The sequence below is a fragment of the Myxocyprinus asiaticus genome, chromosome 31 (genome assembly GCF_019703515.2).
Source record: "Myxocyprinus asiaticus isolate MX2 ecotype Aquarium Trade chromosome 31, UBuf_Myxa_2, whole genome shotgun sequence".
NCBI lineage: Eukaryota > Metazoa > Chordata > Actinopteri > Cypriniformes > Catostomidae > Myxocyprinus > Myxocyprinus asiaticus.
In genome coordinates, this window is record NC_059374.1 from 22,340,641 (window position 1) to 22,367,116 (window position 26,476).

General features: G+C 36.2%; 1 protein-coding gene across 1 annotated transcript; it reads right to left on the reverse strand.

The window, feature by feature from the left end:
- Positions 1–1,760: 1,760 nt before the first annotated feature.
- Positions 1,761–26,254, reverse strand: LOC127422566 (alpha-2-macroglobulin-P-like). The gene is made up of 34 exons (XM_051666194.1): positions 26,162–26,254; positions 25,580–25,760; positions 25,340–25,496; positions 18,737–18,789; positions 18,586–18,606; positions 18,260–18,425; positions 18,089–18,173; positions 17,783–17,897; positions 17,554–17,674; positions 17,179–17,288; positions 16,917–17,087; positions 16,588–16,821; positions 16,251–16,463; positions 15,998–16,147; positions 15,648–15,773; positions 12,464–12,557; positions 12,002–12,137; positions 11,529–11,754; positions 11,326–11,452; positions 11,087–11,208; positions 10,941–10,992; positions 10,756–10,839; positions 10,456–10,632; positions 10,235–10,310; positions 9,919–10,075; positions 9,545–9,619; positions 9,301–9,463; positions 4,168–4,361; positions 3,821–4,033; positions 3,425–3,546; positions 3,024–3,105; positions 2,765–2,851; positions 2,573–2,678; positions 1,761–1,871 (listed from the first exon to the last, which is right to left on the reverse strand). Exons 1-34 carry the CDS (start codon positions 26,245–26,247, stop codon positions 1,831–1,833), a joined length of 4,323 nt encoding a protein of 1,440 aa, XP_051522154.1. The 5' UTR covers positions 26,248–26,254; the 3' UTR covers positions 1,761–1,830.
- Between the last annotated feature and the right edge of the window lie 222 nt (positions 26,255–26,476).

Consider the following 26,476-nt stretch of genomic DNA (forward strand, 5'->3'; position numbering starts at 1 on the left):
TTTTCTTAAAAACAGAAAACTGCTTTCTGTGAGGGACAGACGTACATTCTCTTCAAATTTATTTAAAAAAAAAATAATTTAGTTTATTTTTTTGCTGTCAAAACAGGTCTCCTCTGTTGACTCTTGTTATCAAGACGCATTCAAATGGTCAATAAAAAGAAGATCTTTAAGGAAAATACTAAAATGTTCAGATCATCTCATCTGTACAAACTATGCTCTTTTACACAGAAATAAACTTAAGGCTACTGACCTCTCTATCATGTGTAAACAAACAATACCACTGCAATGAAAGGTCAGGAACCACCTACACCCACTCAGTTTGAGTGGGAGAATTGCTGTAAACTGATGAGTTTTCTTCCCCCGTAAATGTTGTTTTCACCATTGCAATGTATTAAAGACGTGTGTTCATTATTGTAATTTTGGACAATTGTTACTTTGTTGCAATGTAATTTCTTGTCATTTCACATATCTCACAATTACGATACTGCTGACCTACATCAATTTGATGTATATCAAATTATATTTACAAAACATAAAGTTGGAATTGTGAGAAGCTATGTTTTTTATTCTTAATTTTTAGCGATCATTTTGAGATATAAAGTTGGAATTTTTTTTTTATTATTATTTGAAAATTCTTTGACACTCCTAATGACTTCTGAGTGAACTTTTTTTGTGGCTTTATAATGATGATAATAATAATAATAATAATAATAATAATAGGTTTCATTTGTATAGCACCTTTCCAGAGCTCAAGGATGCTTCACATTAGGTCATTAGGTCACTAACGAGGGCAGTTTCAGTACTATGATATGAGCAAAAGCCAGATTAAAATAGATCAAAGTGATTATTATGAGCGAGGAAAGATTGTAGCTGGGAGGCAACAACTCTTTCCAGGAGTTTAGAAATGAAAGGTAGATTAGAGATAGGCCAAAAGTTTGAGAGATCTGCTGGATCTAAGTTTTTTTTTTTTTTTTTAGAACTGCAGCAGTTGGCACAGTGGCAGAGGCAAGACATCTGTATTAAATGTGAGATAGGTGCAGAGATGACAGAATGGCAGTGTTTGAGGGAAACTTTTGCAGCAGCATCAAGCTGGCAAGATGAAGAGTTGATAATCTCTTTTACTCCTTTTTGATTCGTTTTTTTCTACCCACACCATGGGACACCCATTTTGAGGTCAACTAGCACCAGCCTACAGCTATTATCAACCAATATGTCAAATTTTGTCTGGTAAAAAAACCCTCTTTTTATATAATAAAACTAAAGCATTATTTCTCCATTCACAGCCATTCGAAATCAGTGGTGTATTCTGATGAAATAATTGTTTCTGCAGAACACATATTAACTGCAAACCATTCCATGGGACAGACATTTCGACATGAACTAGCTCCTCTAGCCTGTATGATTGTCAACCAAGAGTCCACATCAACAAAGTCATAGTTTGTCTGGTTAGCATGGTCCATATTTTACAATAATACAACATATTAAATTAATTATTTTCATTACATTTATTGATTGACAAACTAGGGGTGAGGGTGAGTAAATTATGACAGAATTGTCACTTTTGGTGAACTATTCCTTAAATTAGATTGAGACATTGCTAAAAATGTATTCAGTGAGTTAATACAATTTTGTGAGTTTATTCAACTTTGGCTTATGGATTGTGTTAGACATAGAAGGCCAAAAATAACATTTTAAAAGTGTGTTTCATGAAGAAATGAAGTTTTGCCCAGGAAAAAGAACAAACAATATAAAATGAAACATTTGAGTGTTCAAACATCTTTATTCAAGGTGTACTATGGAGCTGCAGAACTGAAGCAACAACATACTGTATCATTTACAGTGGATGGAGTACTCCGTCTCTGACTGATCACCTGAAGAAAAAGGAAAATGTTTTAGCTTAATGGCATTTGATACAGGTGTTCACTATACAGGAAAGCCTCTTTTAAAGGAATATCCTAGGTTCAATCGACAGCATGGCATTATGGCATAATGCTGATTAACACAAAAGTAATTCTGACACGTCTGTCCTTTTCTTAAAAAAGGAAAATACGTTCTAAATACATTTTTGTGGTAATCAACATTATGCGACAAATGCTGTCAACTGAGCCTAACCTGTACTGAACCCGGAATATTCCTTTAACAAGAAAATCTGGCGTGTACCCTAAATTTGCATAATCAGCACAGAACTCACTTTTTTACAAGAAACATCTTAATAAAACTGTTGATGTTTTTTAAACACAAGACACAAGTGCTATGCTCTAGTGACATGAAACGGAGTGCAAGACAGCTTTTTTCACATTTCAACATCACATTATTGTTTTGATAATCATCCATCATACTCATGAGTTGTGTAACATTTAAAAGAGCTAAATCACAGATAAGTACATTTGAATTACATGTTTCAAGAATGGCAATATTTTATATGAACTTCACACATGCAAATGTTTTCTTCACTGTAGGTAATACTGGACTCTTTCTTTTATGAGAATTTTCTTGAAGAGCAGATTTCAGCTTGAAATGATCCTCATAAAACATGGGAGACTTTATATAAAATTGGGATATTAAATCTTACTTGTTTGGTAGTAATCATAGACTTTGATTACAGCTGGCTTGAGATTCTGCACTGGAACAACCTGTTTCAATTGTATCTGGTAGTTCATCGGAATATTTTTTTCAAGCTGCAAGAGGATAAAAGATATTACTTATATTACTTAGGATAAAAAATTACTTACATTCTCATCATATGAATGTGCAGTTCTCTCACCTCTTTCAAATACACAATGACATGATCATCTTTAGTATCAACTCGCTCCACAAGTGGTACAAATATACGTGTGGCAGGACCTCCAAGCTGTGGGGAAAATGTGTTTAGTTTTCTGCTATGTAAAGACATCTCTTATGATATTACAAAGACAGCAAAGATATGAAAAATGTTTCTTTACTATTGTAAATAATGCAGATACTGTGTCTAAAGACATCAAACCACTAGAAATTTCACAAATTTGTTCACAGCGGATACGCACCAAAGATGTATCTGCTGTGAATCCTGATAACAGTTTAATGTCCACAATGATCATGTTAGTTTTTTCCTGTGAACCATCATATCTGTAAAAGATCAAGTTGAAAGAGTTGCTTTCTTACACACATATATATATATATAAAATACAAATAAGTGGAAAAAAAAAGAATAAGTACAATTTACATAGCAGAAGAAGAGTTTATATAATGTGTCTCGTCATTCAAATATTATCTTGTGATTAATTTAGTTGATTCACTGTAGGTGTAACACCTAATGTGTAATTTTAGTTTATATTATCAATTTGTCTTAATGATGTTAAGTTACCTACAAAAAGCTATTTGTAGGTCAATATTAAGCCATAATCGGAAGAAAAGTACTTTGTCATAAATTCAAATCTGTTCATACTTGACAGTGAATTTCAACATGAAATTTTGGCTAGATGATTGTTCACAAACTCCCTCAGTCGTAGCTTCAATGCTCAATGTTTTATCCTCGCCAGGAGTGGGAATGTTGTAGAACAGAGCCATCTGTGAGAGTGGAATAAACAGTCAACACAAAAAGAGAAAAATTCACAAACCATCCCATAGCAGGTGTACAATGCACAACAAAATGCCAAGTGTCTACAGTGCCAAGTAGAATTGGTGCTTAACTATAAAAGTGACAAGATCAAATTCTATCTTGAATGAATTAAATGCCCATATAGAGTACTTTTTGGAATTCCTAAGAGTTTTCCCAACAAACAATAAGACGTGATAATATCAGGAAAAACATATGTGGAAGAAAGAACCTAGACATACAGACCTGCACAGACACACAGGTGGAGCCCTTCACTTCAATACTGTATTTGCCTGGAACATTCTGCAGTGGCCTCTCCTGGTACAGTAACTTGTTGTCCTGATTCACATCAAAGTGGTGATTGTCTCCTGCTGACTGTACAGTAACTGTGCTGGAGCCATCTGAGCGGAACACTTTAGTGGCGTACAAAGACAGAGCCTGAAGAGCCACAACTGTGTCCTAATAACATCACAGCATCATCATTACAACATGAAAGTGGATAAATAAACAGTTATGTTCACTAATGTTAGTTTGACCCATTCTCACCAGTACATTTAGCAATATTATGTTAAATTAAAGTAGTTTTGAGTAACCTGGGTGGAGGAGAATCCTCCATAGGCATTCTGCTGCTTCACAAGCCAGCTGACAATCCTGTTTGCATAACCCAGATCAGCTGTAGTGACTGAATCTGCAGTGAGAACAGCTAGCAGCACATATGAGCTGATTTCCACAGCCAGAGAATCAGACGCATCATCAGACGCAACCTGAGACCAGTGAAGATGACCTCCTTTAGGAAACATGGATAAATGGGACATGAGAAAGAAACTACAATAAGAATTATCCAACAGATAAAAAAAAAAAATAAATAAATAAATAAAAAAAACTGTAATGTGGTCTGTAATATAGAAAGATTTATTAGGAACACTATGGTCATAATAAAGTGCCCGACTTGATCTTCTGCTGTTGTAGCCCATCAAAGTTTGTTGTGTTGTGCATTCTGAGATGCTATTCTGCTCACTGCAATTGTACAGAGTGGTTATTTGAGTTACCATAGCATTTCTGTCAGCTCAAACCAGTCTGGCCATTCTCTGTTGACCTCTCTCATCAACAAGGCATTTCTGTACACAGAACTGCAGCTCACTGTATGTTTTTTGTTTTTGGAACCATTCTGAGTAAATTCTAGATACTGTTATGCATGAAAATCCCAGGAGATCAGCAGTTACAGAAATACTCAACTCATGCCATGGTCGAAATAACTGGAATAAAAATTTTTTCCCCATTCTGATGGCTGATGTGAACATTAACTGAAGCTCCTAGTAACACGCTACATTTACTCCGTTACATTTACTTGAGTAACTTTTTGGAAAAAAATTTACTTTTAGAGTAGGTTTAAAAGTGGGTACTTCTTACTCTCACTCAAGTACATTTCTAATGAAATTTTTTTAACTTTTACTTCTTTACAGTGGGCAGCGTTCCTGTCGTTACATTACTGGGTTTAATTTTAATTAATGCATAATTTATTGAGAGATTATTGAATGGGACTTTTACGAAAGCGGAAGTTCACACAGAGCCGCATGCTGCTGTCACAGACTGTCACTCAGTCACTGCCTGCAGCATCAAACTCTTCAAAGTGAAACACTTTCTTCACTCCGCACAGTGAAAAAAATAATAGTTTTGTCATGCAATGCCTTCATTTAACACCAAGACAAGCGGAAATTTCAAGATTAAAATCACAGTTCCAACTTAAGGCAGCACGCTGAGGTAAGCTTTGGCTCTAATGATAACACGGGCTTTTCTGTGTTAGGTGATGGTAATTTTCAGTGTGATTCTGTAACTGGGCTCTTATGACATCAGTTTTTATGTGTATATTTTTAAATCAGTGCAGCAATATATCAGTGCGCTTTGTCCCGCGTCCCGCATGTCATGAGCAGTATTTACGCATTTACCACGCGCCCTTGCAGGGGTAATGGAAACTATCGCAGCTACTTCAGGCGGATTAACTATAAATCCATGTAAACATCCAAGTTAAGTGTAAATAAATGCCTTGGCTCTGCTGTTCATGTGATTGACAACTGGAGCGAAAACAGACAGCATTTCTGCACGTGCACAGCGAGGTGTGGCATGTGCAGGCGCAGAGGCGATCGTATGGCGAAGAGAGTGGCTGTGTCCGAAAACGTTCACTCGTTCGCTGTTTCCTATATAGTGAATGGCAGTGAGTGCTATATCTCAGCAGTGAGTGAACGAAATGAGTGAGTGAATTCGGATGCTGACGTATACACAAAGCGTCGGATCTCTGGGGCTGTTGAAGAAAAAACATCACATGTGAACTTTTAAAATACTTGGGCCTTACTTGTTATTCTTATTAAATAATATATTAATACAATAAATCTTCATTCTGTTTGTCATTTTTAATATATACTGTGTGTTAATATAAAGAGTAAACACATTTGATCAAATAAAGAGTACACTTTAAAATGTATCTGTATGTTTTGCCTCTCTATATGTTATTATGTTATTTTAATCAAGTAATGATTTGTCGAGATAACCTTGGAGGAGCTTGGCGAGGTAATTAAGGCCTTGCCTACAGGCAAGGCTTCGGGGCCTGACGGCTTTTCCTCTGAGTTTTTCAAATCTTATGCTACAGAACTGGCTCCACTTTTGTTAGAAGTTTATACGGAATCATTAAAGAACAGAATCAGCGTGTCAACCATGACACAAGCCCGGATCAGTCTGATTCTAAAAAAGGACAAATATCCAAGCGAGTGTAAGTGTTACCGCCCAATTTCCCTGATCCAGTTAGATGTAAACATGTTGTCCAAAATTCTGGCTAATTGATTAAGTAAAGTTATGACATCACTTATACATATAGATCAGGTGGGGTTTATTCAAGGCCGTAGCTCTTCTGATAATATTAGGCATCTCATCAATATCATGTGGTCAGTAGCGAATGATCAATCTCCGGTCGCTGCCATCTCTCTTGACACCAAAAAGGCATTTGATATGGTAGAATGGGATAATCTTTTTAAGATTTTGGAAAGGTATGGGTTCGGGAGTACATTTATTGGTTGGATTAAGTTATTTTATAGACACCCTGTAGCAGCGGTGCAAACAAATGGGTTAATTTCAGATTATTTTACTCTGGATAGAGTAGGGTTGCCCTCTTTCCCCATTATTGTTCTGTCTTGCCCTGGAACCATTAGCAGCCGCGATAAGAAAGGAGAAGGATTTTCCAGGGGTGACGGAGGTGTGGCGCATAAGCTTCTGCTTTACGCAGATGATATTTTATTATTCGTCTCTGACCCTACTAGATCTATGCCTTGCCTCCACAGAATTATTAACTCCTTTTCCAAATTCTCAGGATACAAAGTCAATTGGTCTAAATCCGAAGCTTTGGCTTTGACAGCGTACTGTCCAGTAATGGCCTTCCAGCCGGGTGCCTTCCAGTGGCCCAAACAGGGAATTAAGTATTTGGGAATTTTATTCCCAGCAAATTTGTCTGATTTAGTCAGAGATAATTTTGATCCCTTGAGCGATGGAATGATGTGGACAGATGGGCTTCATTACACTTATCGATGATTGTGAAGGTTAATGTTTTTAAAATGAATTGCATTCCAAAATTTAACTACCTGCTACAATTTCTCCCTGTAGATGTCCCCCTCTCTTATTTCAAGCAATTTGATAGCATAGCGAAGTCCTTCATTTGGAATGGTAAACGTCCCAGGTTAAATTTCAATAAGTTACATAGGCCGATTGACAAAGGTGGGTTAGGCCTACCCAAGATTTTGTTTTATTATTACGCATTCAGTCTTAGACATTTGGCTCATTGGTCGCTTCCACCTGAGAGAGCTCCTCCCTGGTTTTGTATTGAAAAGGAAGTTCTTGCCCCTATCTCGCCACTGCAAAGCCTTTTGATTAAACTAGCTGGAGAGGTTAAGTCGCACCCCGTTATTTTGCATTTGCACTCGATATGTACAAAAGTGTCCAGAGTGTTTAATTCTGATATTTATTTAAACGTAGCCTCGAGCATATGGCTGAACCCTAAACTATGTATTAATAAGTCCCCTTTCTGTTGGTCAGATTGGATTGTGAGGGGGGTTAATACACTTGGTGACCTATATGAGAGTGGAGTATTGAGATCTTTTGAAAATTTGATTCAACATTTTGGGATTCCCAGATCTCAATTTTACGAGTATTTACAGCTGCGCCACCTGCTCTGCTCTGTTTTTGGGAGTAGCATACACCCCCCTAGATTGGCAGATACTCTGGAAGTGGTGATTGCTGCTTTTGGGAAGGGTCTTGAGGCATCAGTGTATTACTCCCTGTTAATTCAGAGTCTGGGGGAAAGAGTAATTTAGAGTTTAGGTTTTTTTTTTTATTATACTTGATTATTGTATGTTATTTTATGTTGTTGTTTTAGTTTTTCTGTGTGTGTATCTATATTCTATTTACCACAGGGTTGTTCGTGGGGGGGTCAGGGTGGGTTGAGAGTTTGGTAGGGGGAGGGGATACAGTGGGGGTTTAATGTTTAAAGTGTTTGATTCATTATATATATGTTGTTGTATTTTTTGTGTTAATTTATGAATCAATAAAAATGTTAATAACAAAAAAAGTAATGATTTGTCAGAAAGTAATTTAATACATTCAGCGTGAAAGAAAACATTGCAGGAGTGAAGGAAGCAGTAAACTCCCAGCTCGTACGTCTTCCCCATGGTGGATTGTGGGCAATTAACCGTTGTGGAGTGCAGTGTGGATCAAATGTACACTAGAAATTAGAGTGCTGCTGTACAGAACTAATGATCTAAATACTTACTACACGGAAAACTGTAACTACACTGAAATAAGAATCCACACAGGACTTTAAAAGCTATGAAATAGTGAAAGAAGGCATTAATAAAGCATGATCTTGCTTTGGTTTAAATTTCAGCATTATATATAATGTCCTTGTGGGACATTTTCACGTTTTCACTGTAATAATTACTAGAAATGCTTCCAAACCTCTCTTGTTGACAAATTCGTCCAGATCTGCCAAGATCATCTGGGATGGCATGAGGGTGAGTAAATGATGAGAGAATTTTTATTTTTGGGCAAACTACCCCTTTAAAGTGATAGCTCAACCATAATTTAATATTCTGTCATCATTTCCCTACCCTCATGTTGTTCCAAACCAGTGTGATGCTTTGCATTATGTGGAACACAAAAAATGTTAAACAGAATATTAGGGACTGACAGTCTCAGTCACCATTCACTTTCAAAATATGGAGAAAAAAAAATTCACTGAAAGTAAATAGTGACTCAGGCAAACATTCTGTCTAATATCTACTTCGTGTTGCATAGAAGAAAGAAAGTCATATGGGTTTGGAACAACATGATGGTGAATGATGACAGAATTTCCATTAATAATAATATTAACTCTGTAATACGTGCTAAATGTGTATTATGTAATGGAATATAGGGGAGGTAATGTCTATTATGTCATTTGTGAAAGTAACGAGTTACTCACTACTTGAGTACTCTTTTAATTGGATACTGTCTTACTCTTACTCAAGTAATTATTTATGTTAGTACTTTTACTTCTACTTGAGTATTTTTTTATTTATTTTTTTGGCTACTCTACCCACCTCTGGATAATTGCATGAATAAATAGGTGTACAGGTGTTCCTAATAAAGTGTTAAGTGAGTGTATATCTAAAATATTGTTCTGGAAACAACACTAACATTTTCCTTACCATCTGAAATAGAAGTATCATCCAGCTCTTTTAAAAGTGTTTGTCGAGTGTCCGTCTCTCCAGCCAGACTGAAAGTGTAGGCAAGCAGAGCACTGGTGTAAGTGTTTTTGAGATTCCCAATGACAGACCTCAAGCATGATAAACCTTTGGAGACTACAGGATCCTGCAACAAAATCATATGGTATGTTAGTCTAATGTAAATATAATGTTTTATTTTCCAATCTTTCCCTGTGGATAAACTTACTGTTACTGGAGTTTCCAGTTCAAGCAATGATGCAGTAATGTAGGCGGTCATGGTCACATTATCATTTACTCCACCCTGTAATGCACGAGAAATAAAAGGAACATAAAGTAAAATACTCAATTTATCAACAAAATCTTTTGTGTTACAGTAGACAGAGAGGTAATCTCAGACTTTGTGTTACTGTGATAATGTTTAGAGAACAATGAGGCCCTGAAAGAACCTGTAGAATTGTGTATAAGTCATGGTTAAATGTTCCAAACTGAGCTGAAAGTACATTCATACTGGTAGATGAAAGTCAAAATTAGTCAAAATATTTAATGAGCAAACTTTGTGAATGCTGTTGCAGATTACTTGTGGGCCTACCAATGACATACCTTCATTCTGTTGTTGAACAGTCTTCCTTGTTGCATAAAACAGCCATCTTGACTCTGCCTGCTTATTAACCAATCCTTTGCACTCTGAATATTACGTGGATCAATAAATATGTATTTCTGTGCTTTGCCAAATGACCTCAGGACAAAGGCAGTCAACCTGGTGGTGTGAAAGTTTTGAACCAGAAAATGTCAATTAATTCCACAAACCACTTCTCTTGAATCCAATTCTTTGCACCATCCACCTTGGTTTGTTTTTCTAATTTACCTTGTTATAAATTCTGAGAGTCAAAACTGAGAGTGAAAAGTATATATTTACCATGTATTCCCCTCACCATGGCCGAATGTGCTGTATGCACCATTGTTATGTTTGTAGTTCAGTTGTCGCTGGTATCCTGTTTAGTTTGATATTAATTAGCATTTATTTGTTTGATAAGACCATCATTCCCAGATGGACATTCAAAACTGAATAAAGTAGGATCAAACAGTATTATTTTTAGAGGTTGTCTTTAAGTACAGTACATCATTTATGTTTCTTACCACTCTTAAGGAAGCCGGTGGCTCTCTCTCGGATGGCTGAGGTCAGCTGCTCAGTATTCTCCAGGTACTGTAGAATGTAAATATTGGGAGAAAGAACAGCAATGTTCTGCTCTCCACAGCCATATGGCATCCGTAATAATCCGTGAAGGTTCTGCAGTGCACGGCCCAATATGTCTCCTACAAGTGGAATGTCAAACCATATACACTGTGTCTGGAAGTGAACTTGCTACATTTCAGAAATCAAACTTTAAGTGACACACATTCAATTCCGCATTTCTGCTTGTACATTCCAAATCTTACCAAGAACAGAAACAGATGATCTGGCTGATCCCTCTATTACATATTTGGGAAGAGTTAGACTCACCTCCTCTGAGAGACTGTTGTCTATCGACCAGAGAGATAAAAACATCATTGATCAACACAGTAAAACTGCCTGTGCAAATCCCAGAATGAGGAATACATTAAATACATGTAACCAAACAAACCCTTTGGACAAAGTAACCAGCTGTGCGTCTCTGTCTTTTCAGTTCCTTCAGCCTATATTATGAAAGAGAAACACCATCATAACATACTAATATAAATACTAGAATAGGAAGTAAATTATATCCAGTGGCTGTTGAAGTGCACTGGCCTGTACAAGCAGACTTCGTGTAACTATGTCAATGCGTCCTCTCTCCGGAACGCTCACAATCTCATTGTCACACACAGTCTGGGACTGCTCTGCCTCTGCACTGACCGTAATATTCAAGACTCCTGCAATACAAGTCAAGCATATGTATCAACATATGTATAGAGCTTACAGTAACTGCGACATGGGCTTTTTTTTAGAGTACAGAAACTATATTGAGAAACAACAGAGACATTACCCACCCAGAGAAGACGGAGTGAGAATCCATTTAAAGGTTTTTCTTTCATTAGCACATAAACAGGATGAATACTGATCATCAGAGGAGGCTTTAAGAGTGTAGTCTGAAGAAGGAGCTGGAGTTACTTTAACCTGTCATGGAAAGACAGATGATTAGTTTATTATTTGATATGTTAGAAATTTGATAAGACTGTTTTGGAAATCTCACCATGATACACTTGGACAGATAGTTGAAGACAGTGGCCTTCAGCTCAAAGACCTCCCCACGGATGATGGAGTAAGGCAGAGAGAGCTCCAGGAAGAAGGGCTGGAAAACTGTCAGCTGAGCAGGAGGAGCCAGACCGAGACCTTTGGAGGACAGACAAAAGGCCTCCGTCTCCCAAGTGGTGATGGTGTCAGGAACCTTAACAGGAAGCTGTGTTGATCCTGAGTCCCTGTGGTGGAATCACAACAAAATTTATTCTGACTTTGTCCTATTATCAATGATAACATTCAGCATAGGGATAATAAAACACTGAATTAGGAAAAGGAATCTGAAAAGAAAGCAAGGTATTTTCAGTCCTATGCAGTTTCATTATCATATCAATACTTAGCATGATGGAAATTATACATTAAAGATGTGTTCTAATATGATGTCCTAAGTATTGTTTAAGCTGACATTACTGAGCCTGCTTCACTTACCCTACTTCAGAAAGTTGCCAGATCCACGTTTCTGGAAAGACTGTCCGAACTGTCACAAACAGAGCATCTCTTTCATTCATTCTTAATCCGCCTTCTGCTTGTACAGACATTACAGGAGGACGATGACGATACATCACTAAGAAGAAGAAGAATAGATAGTTTGTATGTGAAAAGGATTATCATAGAATCATTCTCTTTTGTGTCTAAAAGGCCCATGAAAAATTATAAAAACTAAATACTAAAAATAATAACATAAGTTCTTTGATATTAGCCATCTTTGGCACTTCCTTATTATTAGACTAAATGACGTTTTTATCAGTCAAACTTTTGATTGTTTGAATATTAACACTTTTACTGTATCCAAAATTAAAAGTTATTTCATTTGTACAAATTAAACAAACAAACAAACAACATAAAAACTACATCACATAACAGCAAATTGAGTAATAATATAGTATGTACCTATATTATTGTATCTGTGATAAGTTAAGCCCCTGTATGTCAGACACTTAGGTTCACGCTCAGCCAAATTTGTTGCCATCTTCAATCCTACTTTCTGTCAAAAAGCAATGATAAACCAAACTAAATGTAATGGCAATATACAGTGCATTAAGAAAGTATTCAGACCCCTTCCTTTTTTCAATTTTTTTTATGCTGCAGCCTTGTGCTAAAATGCTTTTTAAAAGGGTTAAAATCCACATCAATCTACACTCCATACCCCATAATGACAAAGCTAAAACCAAATGTTTGATAACTTTGCAAATGTATTATAAAGAAAAAACTGAAATATCACATTGACATAAGTATTCAGACCCTTTGCTATGACACTTGAAATTTAGCTCAGGTGCATCCCATTTCTCTGAAACATCTTTGAGATGTTTCTGCACTTTGATTGAAGTCCACCTGTGGCAAATTCAATTGATTGGACATGATTTGGAAAGGCACACACCTGTCTATATAAGTCTCACAGCTGAAAATGCATATCAGAGCAAAAACCAAGCAATGAGGTAAAAGGAACTGCCTGCAGAGCTCAGAGACAGAATTGTGTCGAGGCACAGATCTGGGGATGGCTACAACAAAATTTCGGCTGCTTTGAAGGTTCCCAAGAGCACAGTGGCCTCCATAATTCTTAAATGGAAGAAGTTTGGAACAACCTGCACTCTTCCTAGAGCTGGCCACCAGGCCAAACTGAGCAATCGGGGGAGAAGGGCCTTGGTAAGAGAGGTGACCAACAACCCGATAGTCACACTGGTTGAGATCCAGAGATCATGTGTGGAGATGGGAGAAACTTGCAGTAGGACAGCTATCACTGCAACACTCCAGTGATCTGGGCTTTATGGCAGAGCGGCCAGACAGAAGCCTCTCCTCAGTGCAAGACACATGAAAGCTGCGCAATACCATCCCAGTGGTGAAGCATGGTGGTGGTAGCATCATGCTGTGGGGATGTTTTTCAGCGGCAGGGACTGGGGTACTGGTCAGGGTTGAAGGAAAGCTGAATGCAGCAAAATACAGAGATATCCTTAATGAAAACCTGGTCCAGAGTGCTCAGGACCTCAGACTGGGCCGAAGGTTCACCTTCCAACAGGACAATGACCCTAAGCACATAACCAAGACAATGCAAGAGTGGCTTAAGGACAACTCTGTGAATTTCCTTGAGTGGCCCATCCAGAGCCCGGACTTGAACCCAATCGTACATCTCTGGAGAGACCTGAAAATGGCTGTCCACCAACAGTCCTCATCCAACCTGACAGAGCTTGAGAGGATGTGCAGAGAAGAATGGCAGAAAATCCCCAAATCCAGGTGTGCAAAGCTTGTCGCATCACACCTAAAAAGACTTGAGGTTGTAATCGCTGCCAAAGGTGCTTCAACCAAGTACTAAGTTAAGGGTCAGAATACTTATGTGAATGTGATATTTCAGTTTTTACTTTTTAATAAATTTGCAAAGTCATCAAAAATCTGTTTTTTGCTTTGTCATTATGGGGTATGGAGTGTAGATTGATGTGAAAAAAATTATAATTTAAATTTGTTTTCAATCGATTTTATACATTTCTCCAAACTATAATCAGTGTTCTCAAAACAATCACATAGTTGACGAAACAGATACTTAGATTTGCAGAACAATTCAATTTCACTGCATAATGAAACAAAGCATTCTTTTCTGATAATGCATTTATTAAAACGAAATGCTAACATCAAAACTATAGATATGCTCTCTATTGAATTTATAACATTTCCAGCTATATACACACAATTCTACTATTGAATTAACACATATATCATAAAAATCCACAGTAAAGACCTTTTTCCATGTGTTTTCATAAAAGTTCTCTAAATTTCTAGTTCTCCCTGCTCTTCTTCTTCCTTTTTTATAGTATAAACGTAGGCATCTTGCTATACTGTATGGACCTAAGACAGCACTATAAGCACATAAGGTACAGTATTTATGGACATTGATTGTGGCATGCAGACTGTTGAGCCGAGGAGGGCGGGGCCGGGCTGGAATGACGCACACCCGGTCCCCAATCAGCCTGATGGGGCACACGAGGGATAAAGGCGGCCGTAGACGACAGTTCGAGAGAGAGAGAATTACAGGCAGCTGCCCTGTGTGTGGTTATGTTTGTGTGTTTTGGGTTAAGTTGATCATTAAACTATTATTTAGATTCTCAAGCCGGTTCTCGCCTCCTCCTTTCCACTGAACCCCCTTACACAGACCAATGCCACTCTTCCCTCTTATTTTTGTTGAGATTGAAGTCACTGTACATCAGCTAACATTAGGCTGAACAGTTTGTGTGTCTCAGAGAGACCATGATTCATAACATGATCAATTATGGACTCTCAGATCATTAAGCCTCTTCTGTGTCTTCTTTACTCTTCCAACCTACTGTCCTCTTTCTCTCTACTCACCATCATTACACCATCTCCATTTGGTCTTTCCTCAAGTCTGTCCTTGCTCACCCATAAAAGAGTTGAAAAAACTTTCCCCTTTTCACATCACTTCTTCCTCCGATTTCCTCTACCTTTACCCACTCTACCTCTTCTCAGTTTGCACCTCTTTTCGTCTTGCTCTTCCTCTTCTTTTTCTTCCTCATTGTTTGTTTGATCTGAATTTCATATTTGACTTTTATAAGTCATTGATAGTTGTGTGAAAAATGTAGTAAATTGCATTTTCTTTGCTGTGTGCATTACTAACACAGTAATTATATTAAAAACTATTAATATGAATGGATTTGACAACCTGAGATTTGCATTTGATAATATGACTTTACTTTAGTTGTCTGTGTGAACTGTTTTGAAAGCATGTATTTTGGAACAGAGAAATTTGTGTATAGTGTTTCGAGAAAATCAAGAAAAATGCACAGTCTGTTTAGGACAATTAAAAAGTGTTCAGATGGCTTTGTTAATTGTTTTTAGAGCAGTGACCTTGAGTTTGGTGTAAAATCGATCAAGAAGATTTAGCATAAATCTGCAACATAACAAATTGTGAAAAAAAAATTAGGGGTCTGAATACTTTCTGAATGCACTGTATTTTAAACAAAAATCTGGAATAACTGTCAGAATAATCAAGATTGTACTTTATTTTAGACAACATTTATGCTTTTATTTATTACCATTATCTTCACTGTCACTAATATGAGCCGCTTGTTACCTTAAAGGTTTCATAGGCGTGGCCTGTTGAGACAGTTCGACGGGGTCTAACATGCAAACACTGCTGCTCATCTTCAACACCATAAGGATAATCTGATACTGATTGCACTGGAAGCATGCTGAAGATCTGTGATGGGACCATGTTCACACATTATCAGTCTGATTTTAACATGTATTATCAAACATAAGCTTTCATGACAATTTTGAGAGAAAAATAATAACATTAGCACTAGTTACTGTTAAGCCAGAATCATCATGTCAACTCCAACAATGATGTAAAGTAGAAATATCAAAGGTAACAATCTTTTCTTACAAGATTTATGTTCCACACTGACTTTAAAGCATCTTCACCTTTTCTGTGTTCAGCCGTTTTCCTGACTCCAGGATCAGTACACTCTGATCTATAGCACTGAGGCCACACAGTGAACCAGGTTCAGCTGAGAGCTGCAGAGTATTTTCTTCACCTGGAACTGCTTTAGCTGGTGAGAACTGCAGGGACACCTGGAACAACAACAAGTCGGATGTTTAACTTTTATGAAATGCCCCCAAAATAGTTTCAAATAAGATAACCACAATGTGATCCCAATGTGATTTTTATACCTACCTTGTTTCGGAAACACTTTTCAATGTCAAAATTTGTGCTACCAGCAACTATATTCTCACTGGGTAGAACACAGTATGCCAGAATCTGCACTACTGGAGCAAGATCACCATCAACAGACAGTCTGAATGTCACCGAGCCACTTGATATTCCATTTGACGCCTTAACTTCAACCTTCTCATATCCATGATGAACTATCATGCCTCTGGACAAGACCTAAGAAAGACAACACAATGCTAACAAGTCTTAGTGTTAAATAAACCAAAAGGAAGCAATATACAGTACTACTAATGTAATACTGCATATACATAGCTAATGAACAAGTAGTGTTTGTACTCACCATGTAGACAATGTCAGTATTAAAATCATCAACAGTCTCTCCAACAAAATAATACTTAATGTTCACTGGAACCTCTGCATCACATTTTAAAGGTTGCTCAGTTTTTTTTATAGTCAGTTCACTTAATGTTGGGGTATATGGAGTTGCAGGCTGGAAAAGCCGAACCGTTTTTTTATCCGTAGAGAAGTAAGGTATTCTGGAGCTACGATAATGAAAGTCTGGATGCATACTTGCCTGGATAACAATGAATAACAAGTTAGCTTCATGCATTATGAAGATAAAAAAATATATATATATCATCAAAGAACATTGAGTGAACACCATCATACCATCAGATTAATATTATTATTAGGCAGACTAGATGTATTAAGTGAAAAACTGGCCAGTCCATTGCTGTCCGTAGTAAGATTTTGGAGCAGTTTGGGGGACCAACTTTGACCCTCCAAAAGATATACTGCTTTGTTATGAATCGGTGCTCCTTTGAAATTTGTAAGTTTGACCTGTTGGAAAAAAAGAAAGAAAAAATGATGAACAATGTATAATTGTTTACATTGTCATGGTGTTGAACTGAGATACTGATTTTAGACTTACCTTTCCTTCTATAACTGATCCATGTTCATATGTTTTGGGTAAGTCGATCAGTGTGACTTTGCCAATTTCATAAGAGATTTTAATAGTTTCTGATTTTGTCATGGTGATATCTGTGAAAAAGACAGTATGGTTACTGCATGTCCCTTGTTAATATATTTAGAACTCCAAAAATAAATGGATATAGAAATAAATATAAAAAATAAAACAATATAAACAAAATCAATCAAGAAATGTGGGCAACATAAATTTTTATATAGATTTTTCAATGAAATTTTAAACCCACTCTTTAAGAAATTTTAAGAAAATACAAACATGTTGCTCTGGTTTTAATTCTAAACCATGCATTCTGCTAAGATTTGCTCAATAACAGTTCACCTGTTCCTTCTTCTGTTACTTTCACCTCAACATTTAGAACATTTTCCAGATGATCGTTTAATGTAGAGTTAAAAAAGACCAATGTATTGAAGGTGTGGGTGGCACAGCCAGTCTCTTTCATCTGATGGCAATATTTGAATACAAACCATTAATTAAATAGAGAATTATTTGGATAAATGGAGGAAAAATATGACATACCATTGCTTGTAATACATTACAACACACAAACCTCAGTGGTTTCATTCAAACACAGTGTAATGATGTCTTGGGCAGAAAAGTGATGGTAAATATCACGGCACACTTTCACCCATGATTTACCTGGCACGGACTGACCGTAAGTGTATCTGTTAAAAAATGTTCAACCAATTGATCTACAGTCCAGGTTTGAGTTAAGCAACTAATCTATAAAGATACAATTAAGAAAAAGAAAGCAATAAAATCAAAGTATCCATATGTGCTATGAATGAAAGAAAACATTGTCTTCTTTTTCTGTATTATGGCTTTCTAAATTCAGAAAACAAAATAAATCACTTACTTTCCACAAACCTCGATTGTCAGTTCCTCTTCAGCAACACTCACTTTACTTGGTTTTTTTACAGTAACATCAAACTTAGGCAAAACTAGAAGTCAGTGGGGAGCAATTATTTATAGTCAAATGATGAAAGATATTCATGAAATTTGCATTTTGTTTGTTGTTCTGACTTACCATACTTTTTTACTTCAAAAGTATGTGTGATCATCCTGTCACCAATAGAAGCCTTCAGTGTGTAAATGCCTTGACGGGCTTCTGGGTTTAATTCATAAGAACGCTGCAATATCCACCTTGTTGAAGAAATATTTGTCCATTGACCAATCCTGTTATGTTGACTGTCCTATTTAATACCAAAGAAGACACAGTGCAGACATTGTCAGCTTCATACACCAGAGGTCTTCTTGAAAGAATCTGTTCTTACTGAGTAGAAAAAATGATAATATTTCAGACATTCAAAAATGTTACAATTTGAAAGTTGAAAGAAGGTTTTGTGCTCTTACCTCAAGCACCACTGTACTATACTGTAAATAAAGCAACAAATAGCAATTGATCAATTTGTAATATTAATATGATAACATTTATAAAAACCATTGCACAAAAAATGTTTGTGTATTAAAATTGTATTAAAATTCAAGAGAAGTCTTGTCAGACCTGCTGATTAAAGGGAAAAAAGTTGGTGTCCATGGTAACAACTCTGAAATTAACTGTGAAGACAGAAATATGTATTAACAAAATTATAAATTCTTCTTTTTAATGTAAACAAGCTGATTGTTGTCGCAGCTAAAGCACTATCGCTTGATTTCATATAAAGACATTCTGTATACTCATTTATTTCTTCCATTACAGTTTTTCTCGATCGATTTTACGCATATCTCCAAACTCAGGTCACTGCTCTCATACAATTAACACAGCCATCTGAAAACTTTGTAATTGTCCAAAACAGATTGTGCATTTTTCTTGATTTTCCTCATTTTCTCGAAACACTACATACAAATTTCTTTGATCCAAAACTCATGCTTTCTAAACAGTTAACACCGACAACTATATTAAAGTCATATTATCAAATGCACATGTCAGGTTAATATTAATATTATTATATTATCATATTAATATCGGCAGAGTTAGTAATGCACACAGCAAAGAAAATGCAATTTACTAAACCTTTCACACAACTATCATGACTCTGTTATCTATAAAAGGGGTCAAATATGAAAATTCACGGCAAACAAACAATGAGGAAGAAGAAGAGGTAGAGTGGGTAAAGAAAGAGAAAATCTGAGGAAGAAGTGATGAGAAAAGGGGAATGTTTTCTCAACTCTGTCAGGTGTGTGCATGGAAAGACTTCAGGAAAGACCAAATGGAGATGGTGTAATAATGGTGAACAGAAAGAGGACATCAGGGTGGAAGATTAGAATAAAGAAGGCTCAAATGATCTGCGAGTCCCTCTAATTGATCGTGTTATGAATTATGGTCTCTCTATGACACACAGAGTGTTCGGCCTAATGTGAGCAGATCTACAGTGACTTCAATCTCAACAAAAAAGAAGAAGAGTGAGGAATGGCATTGGAAGAGGAAGGACAGCGACAACTAGAAATTTAGAGACATTTTATGAGAACATATGGAAAAAGGTCTTTACTGTGGATTTTATGATAAATGTGTTATTTCAATCATAGACTTGTGTGTCTATAGCTGAACATGTTATGAATTCAATAGAGAACACATCTATAGTTTTGATGTTAGTATTTAGTTTTACAGTTTTTTTCAACGGCTTACAAAATCCTTACTTGTCACACAATTTCTGAAACCTGACACTCAAACACCAGAACCACACACCAAATCTGCAAAACCATACACTAATTCTCGGCCTTCGACTCAGTTTTCAATTTCATAAAACACTTTTTGCAAAACACAACACACAATTCTCTATGTAACACACAAAAATCTAACAGGAAGTATCTTGATTTCCTTTTTCAAACACAACCAATCAAAATGCCACACTAATTCATCAGTGTCTCACACTAACTCCTCACATGTGCAAACACTCATTGCTTTACATAACACCAACCAATCATGGCTTTAGAATAGGCCTATAAATAGGCCAAAGGTCAAGTTATAGGTTTTGAACAATGGATGCAAACAATGCAGACAGAGTAAGGGGAGTTGGAGGGAGAGCCAGAGGACGAGGCAAAGTTCGAATTAGAGGAGGAGGAGTTCAAAGAAGAGCAAGAGGAGGAGTTGGAAGGGGAGCAAGGGGAAGAAGAGGACGAGTCGGACGGGGAAGAGGAGGAGGATAAAGAACAGGAACAAGAAGAGTGGTCTCTGATGAGATTAGGGCTACTGTCATTGATCATGTGATCAACCACGGTTTAACAATGAGAGTGGCTGGACAGAGAGTCTAGCCTAATTTGAGTCGATTTACAGTGGCGGGTATAATTCGAACCTTTAGAAATGAGAACAGGTATGTAACAATCTACTGTAATGTACACATGTTCTAATGTACTCATAATAGCTATTTCAGCATAACATATGGTATACTATAATACATATATTTTAGCACCCATGCATCCATTTATTGCAGTGCACTGTATGATTGGTCACAGTCTGGTGGGTTATCATACTGTACAACAGTACAGCTGACTCTAAGAAGATATTCTGACTATATTGTATAAAACAGTATATATTATGTTACAGTTTATGGCACACACTCACACTGTTCTTGAATCTTCTACAGAATGGAAAGGCGAAGGTTTCATGGTGGCCGAGGTCACATGTTCACTCAAGAGCAAGAGACAGCTATCACGAATTTGGTTTTACCCAATAATGCTATAACAATTTGCCAAATACGCAATCATATCCTTAATGATGCCACAATTTTGGCTAACATAAATGCTGTGAGCCCCTCAACAATACATCGTGTCCTCCAGAAAAATCAACTGAGAATGAAACAGCTGTACAGGGTCCCATTTGAAAGGAACTGTGACAGAGTCAAGAACCTTCGACATGACTTTGTGGATGTATGCATACAACACTTTCTCCAATACATCAGACTTGCACCTACCAAGTCAGGCTATTGGGTTGTGCATATACTGACCTACATATTCTTTTGTCTTCAGAGAATTTTGGAGATGGATGCCCATGCCATCGTCCATGAATACATTTATGTGGATGAGGTGGGCTTCAATCTCAGCAAAACCAGAAGAAGGGGGAGAAATGTCATTGGACAAAGGGCCATTGTTAATGTCCTTGGACAACGTGGCAGAAACATTATAATGTGTGCTGCAATGACACAGAATGGTGTCCTGCACCATCATGCCACACTTGGCCCCTATAACACTGATCACATCATACGTTTTCTGGATGCTGTTCATGAAATGCTTTTTCAAGGTCTGCAGAATGAAGACAAGGCAAGATTTGTCATCATCTGGGATAATGTCAGCTTTCATTGCGCCCATCAGGTCCAAAACTGGTTTGTTACTCATCCCCATTTTTCTGTCGTCTACCTGCCTCCATATTCACCATTTCTAAACCCTATTGAGGAATTTTTCTTCACATGGTGCTGGAAAGTTTATGATCGTCGTCCCTATGTCAACATGACACTTCTCCAGGCAATGGAGGAGGCAAGTGGAGACATTGACACTGCCTCCATCCAAGGTTGGATACGCCATACAAGGAGGTTCTTTCCATGGTGTCTGGCAAGAGAGTACATAGCATGTGACGTGGATGAAGTATTGTGGCCGGACCCAGCCCGGAGGAGAGATGGAGCCTAGAGACACCCAACCATCTCGCCCACCAACAAACAAACACACACACACACCATTCCTTTGGAATAATCACCTTTTTCAAAATTATGTTTGGTTTCCATCCAACTACACATGGTTGATGTATTTCTTTTCTTTCGTACTGTGTAATACTGTATTCACAACCACAAATGCTTACAGTAAAAAAATAAATAGTTTGGTTTCAATCTTGTTTTCGTGTTTACCGTGAATTTTTTAACATCTCTCTGCCAATTACTTTCAGTCTTGTACAGAAATGTACATAGGAGCTCATGAAAGAAGAGCTTTAGGTTCTGAATAACTGTGTGTATATGATATATCCAAAAATATAATATGATGGCAAAGGTGTTTGCAACGTAAGACAAATGTTTGCTTTTGAGATGTGTTTGTGATATTTTGAATGCAGTGCTTCATTTTGTGAGAGATGTGAGGCATTTTGCATTTTGTGTGTGCAATTCTTGGATTTGTGTGTAAAGTTTTGGAAAAAAAAGAGGCAAAGTTTTGAAAATGTGTGTAAGCAGTTGAAAAAAAACTGTAATAAATGCATTATCAGAAAAGAATATGTTGCTTCATTGTGCAGTGAAATTTAATTGTTTTGCAAAACTGAGTGTCTGTTTCGTCCGCTGTGTGAATTGTTTTGAGAGCACTGATTATAGTTTGGAGAAATATATAAAATCGACTGAGAAAAAGTGTAATATTTGTTTGAATATGACAGTACTGCTGGCAAATGGACACTAGGTGGCTATTCTTGTGTTTTAAAAGCTGTTGGCAATTGTCAAAACAACAGACTACTTTTACTTATCTCTTACAGCTCCTTTCTTCTATTTACAGGTCTGTAGACCATTGAACTGTTTACATCATACTACTTAGCATATTGTTTTTGTTTTTTAATAAATTTATGACCAGAGCACATGACATCAGCTGTGATAAGGGTACAAAATTGACCACAGCCAATTGGCAGGTGGAAAAAATTAAAGAAAAATTTAGCCATAAATATATTTAACAGCCAACTAAATTTGCAATATGAAATAATAATAATAATAATAATAATAATAAAAGGAATTATTTTGCTGCTCTGTTGCTGAACTAAGCTGGTTGTCTGATCCTAGCTGGTCGCCCAACCTGGTCATAACCAGTCAGGCTGGTTTTAGAGGGGTTCTGAACACTTTTGTTTAGCTGGTCAGGTTGGCTAAGCTGGTGCACAGCTTGTTTAGCTGAGAGGCAAGCAGTTCTTCTAGCCTGACCAGTTAAAAAGTGTTTAAACCTCCTCTTAAACCAGCCATCTGACCAGCCTGACTAGGCTGGGTGACCAGCTAAAATCAGCCAACCAGCTTAAACATAGTTTTTAGTACAGGCACCAAACTTTGTGACTTTGTTAAGACTATCAAAATACACAATACCTTTTTTATTTATTTATTTATTTATTTATTTTTTATAATATTGTTAAAGAGATATAACCATTTAAATAAAATTGACATATTTTGTGTTCCTGGGCATCAATTGTGGTTTTACACATGATATTATGTAGATTTTTTTGTACATTTATGAATTATTTTTTTCTTATAAACACTTCACTAACATTTTGCCTCTTTCCCATACTCTCTCACACACTTTCTTGTCTCTCACTGTGACTGCAACATGTGTACACACATACACATACACATACCTTCACACACAGACACAAACATTCCTGTACAAAACAGACACAACAGATTTAACAAACATAACAAAAAAACTAAATCAGTGGTACTACTGTCTAAAAGGGATTTGGCAAGAGCAAAATTTCATGCACACATTAGTCTAAATAGGGCTTGAAAGAGGAAATTGTCCACATTTTATTCTGCACCCATCTGATGCCGAACCAGCTTGCAGCATACTCACACATCAACATTCGAAAGTTCATGCAAGTAAATAGAATAGATTATGCTTAAAAACATAGTGAAGATGTATTAATGTTTTATACTTGAGTTGTACAGTTGTTTTGATGAAGATTAGTTGAAAAAACAATATGTTGCTTTCATAACTTTTGACCACCAAGTTGCACTGAGCAGTTAAGAGTAATAGGAAATTCATTCAAATTACTAGTAATTCTCACATTAGATGTTAATATACATTATATATCATGTTATATTTAGATAAAAAAGATGTCTACACATGTATCACAGTGGTTTTGCTGTAGTAAATGTATATTTTTAAATGTCAAAGAATTTCTACATTTCATTATTTAATAGCATATTAATTAATAACTTTTAAATTTGTCAGTTAACATGCCAAAAATATCAAAGTTTTTACATGTTTGAACAGTTAAGAACTTATTTATGATTTACAATATAGTTTTAGATGAATACCATCGGGTTATGAATGCTTGAATTCCACCGGGTCAGAATTGACCCGTGAATGCAAACGGTGTATGTAGATTCAGAACGCAGGAGGGTTAAAAGTTCAAACTAGTAAAATTGACCCGTAAGTCCATTCAAGGCTAGTGACACGATTAAAAGAGCAACATAAAGCTGAGAAACTTATAGCTTTTATAAAACGACAGCAATATGAATAAAGTTTCAAATCTTGAATAAATGGTTATAAAAACAAACGTCCAATTAAAGAGGATTATGAAGATAATGCGACTAATATTTGACTGGTCATGTGATCTCAACATGGCGGTGCTCATAAATGTGTGCCCAGCACCATGTTTAATAAAGCACCTTTTTCTCTAGACTAAAATGACTAGTATGAGTGTACATAATTTTAAACATATGTAATATATATATATATATATATATATATATATATATATATATATATATATATATATATATATATATATATACACACAGTACTGTGCAAAAGTCTTAGGCACATAAGATGTTTCACAACCTAAACAGATAGAGACAGCCTAAATATATAGAAGAACTGTGGCTAATTCTCCAAGAAGCTTGGAACATCCTATCTGCCAACAACCAAGAAAAACTGTGTCCAGGAGTACCTAGGAGAATTGGTGCTGTTTTAAAGGCAAAGGTGGTCACACCTTTATTGATTTAGCTTTTTTTTTTTTTTTAAGTTTACTGGAATTTGTATGACATTAAGTGATAAATGAAAACTATTTATGAAGACATTATTTTTGAAGACATCCTCACTATGCAACATTTTCCACAAGTGCCTAAAACTTTTGCACAGTACTGTGTGTGTGTGTGTGTGTGTATATATATATATATATATATATATATATATATATATATATATATATATATATCATTCTCTTTAAACATTTAGCAATTGGCAAAACAAAATATAAATAAAAACAAAAAATAAACATATTTTAGAACACTGTGTTCACTAGCCTTCCTACAAAAGCAAAATGCAGGTTTAACCATGACCCAGTACTTCACTACTCTCTCAATACAAGCACCCCATATAGCTGTTAAGTCAGTGACACAAACATTATTTGCTGAAGTTTGGCCTTTAAGCATTTAAAGCTCACCTGTTTGTCCTGGTATATAGATGGGTTTATCAGTCTGGATAAAGGTCAAAGGATGGTAATGTCGAAACATGACTTTTCGTTCTTCAATCATCTCAAAAGACTCCCCCTGAATTTCTACCTTCATTTTCTGCACAGAATCTGTTTCCATCTGTGGAGCCTGATGAGAAATAATATTCTGTATTGACAACAAAATGGCATATTGAAAGAAACATGATTGATGACATTATTTTGGTGCCAGACCTGAAAGTTAAAACAGCGGTGAAACTCTTCATTCGTTTTCTCCTGTAGCAGTAATGTGCTCTGGTTGCCTTTCACCAGATAAATGTTCATTACAAGACTCTTATTGGGCTTAAGAAGACTTGCACACAGTTTAGCTTCAGATCCTGACTGGATCACTGCAGGAAATGTCACCATGAAATAGCTGTGGAGAGTAAATAATACAGTATTATACAGTTTTAGAGTATAGGTTATTTATTCTGATTCTGATTATAGGTTAGATACAATTAAAGAGTAAAAAAAAAAAAAATCTTTTTTTTTTTTTTACACAGTTCCTTTTGCTATTGCTTATCAGCAAACAATATATTGAAGTCTTAATTCACCCCTTTTCATTTAGTAATTGTAAAGATGTGGTTATACCCAGTGTAACATTGCTCAACATTAACTTCTGTTTCAATACAGGTGATATCATCAAAACTTTAATTCTACACAATATATATTTTTTTCTTATCTACTGGAAAAGAGTGACAAAAAAGAACATTTTTAAAAACATGCACAACAGATAATAAATGTGTTCTTCAGTACAAACCATTCAAAATTACTTACGGTCCTGACGTTTGTCCATTGACAGAGATGAGGAGGAAGAAGACTACAAGGAGCCCTTTCCAAATACAACTAACATTAAGAGCCATGATGATGACCAATCATCCAGGTGATGCAATGAATTTGGACCGTCTCTTTTAAAGAGATTCTTAAGCAAAGGAGGTCCTTCAAATCAGTTGTATTGATCTTCTGATTAATGATTCATCTACACATAAGCAAAACTGTTTAAAACTTGTACTAATACCATTAAGAAATCTGTTAGTTTGACTGAAAACAAGTATCATTTCTTTCTTTCTGTGTGTGTGAAAAAAGTGGATG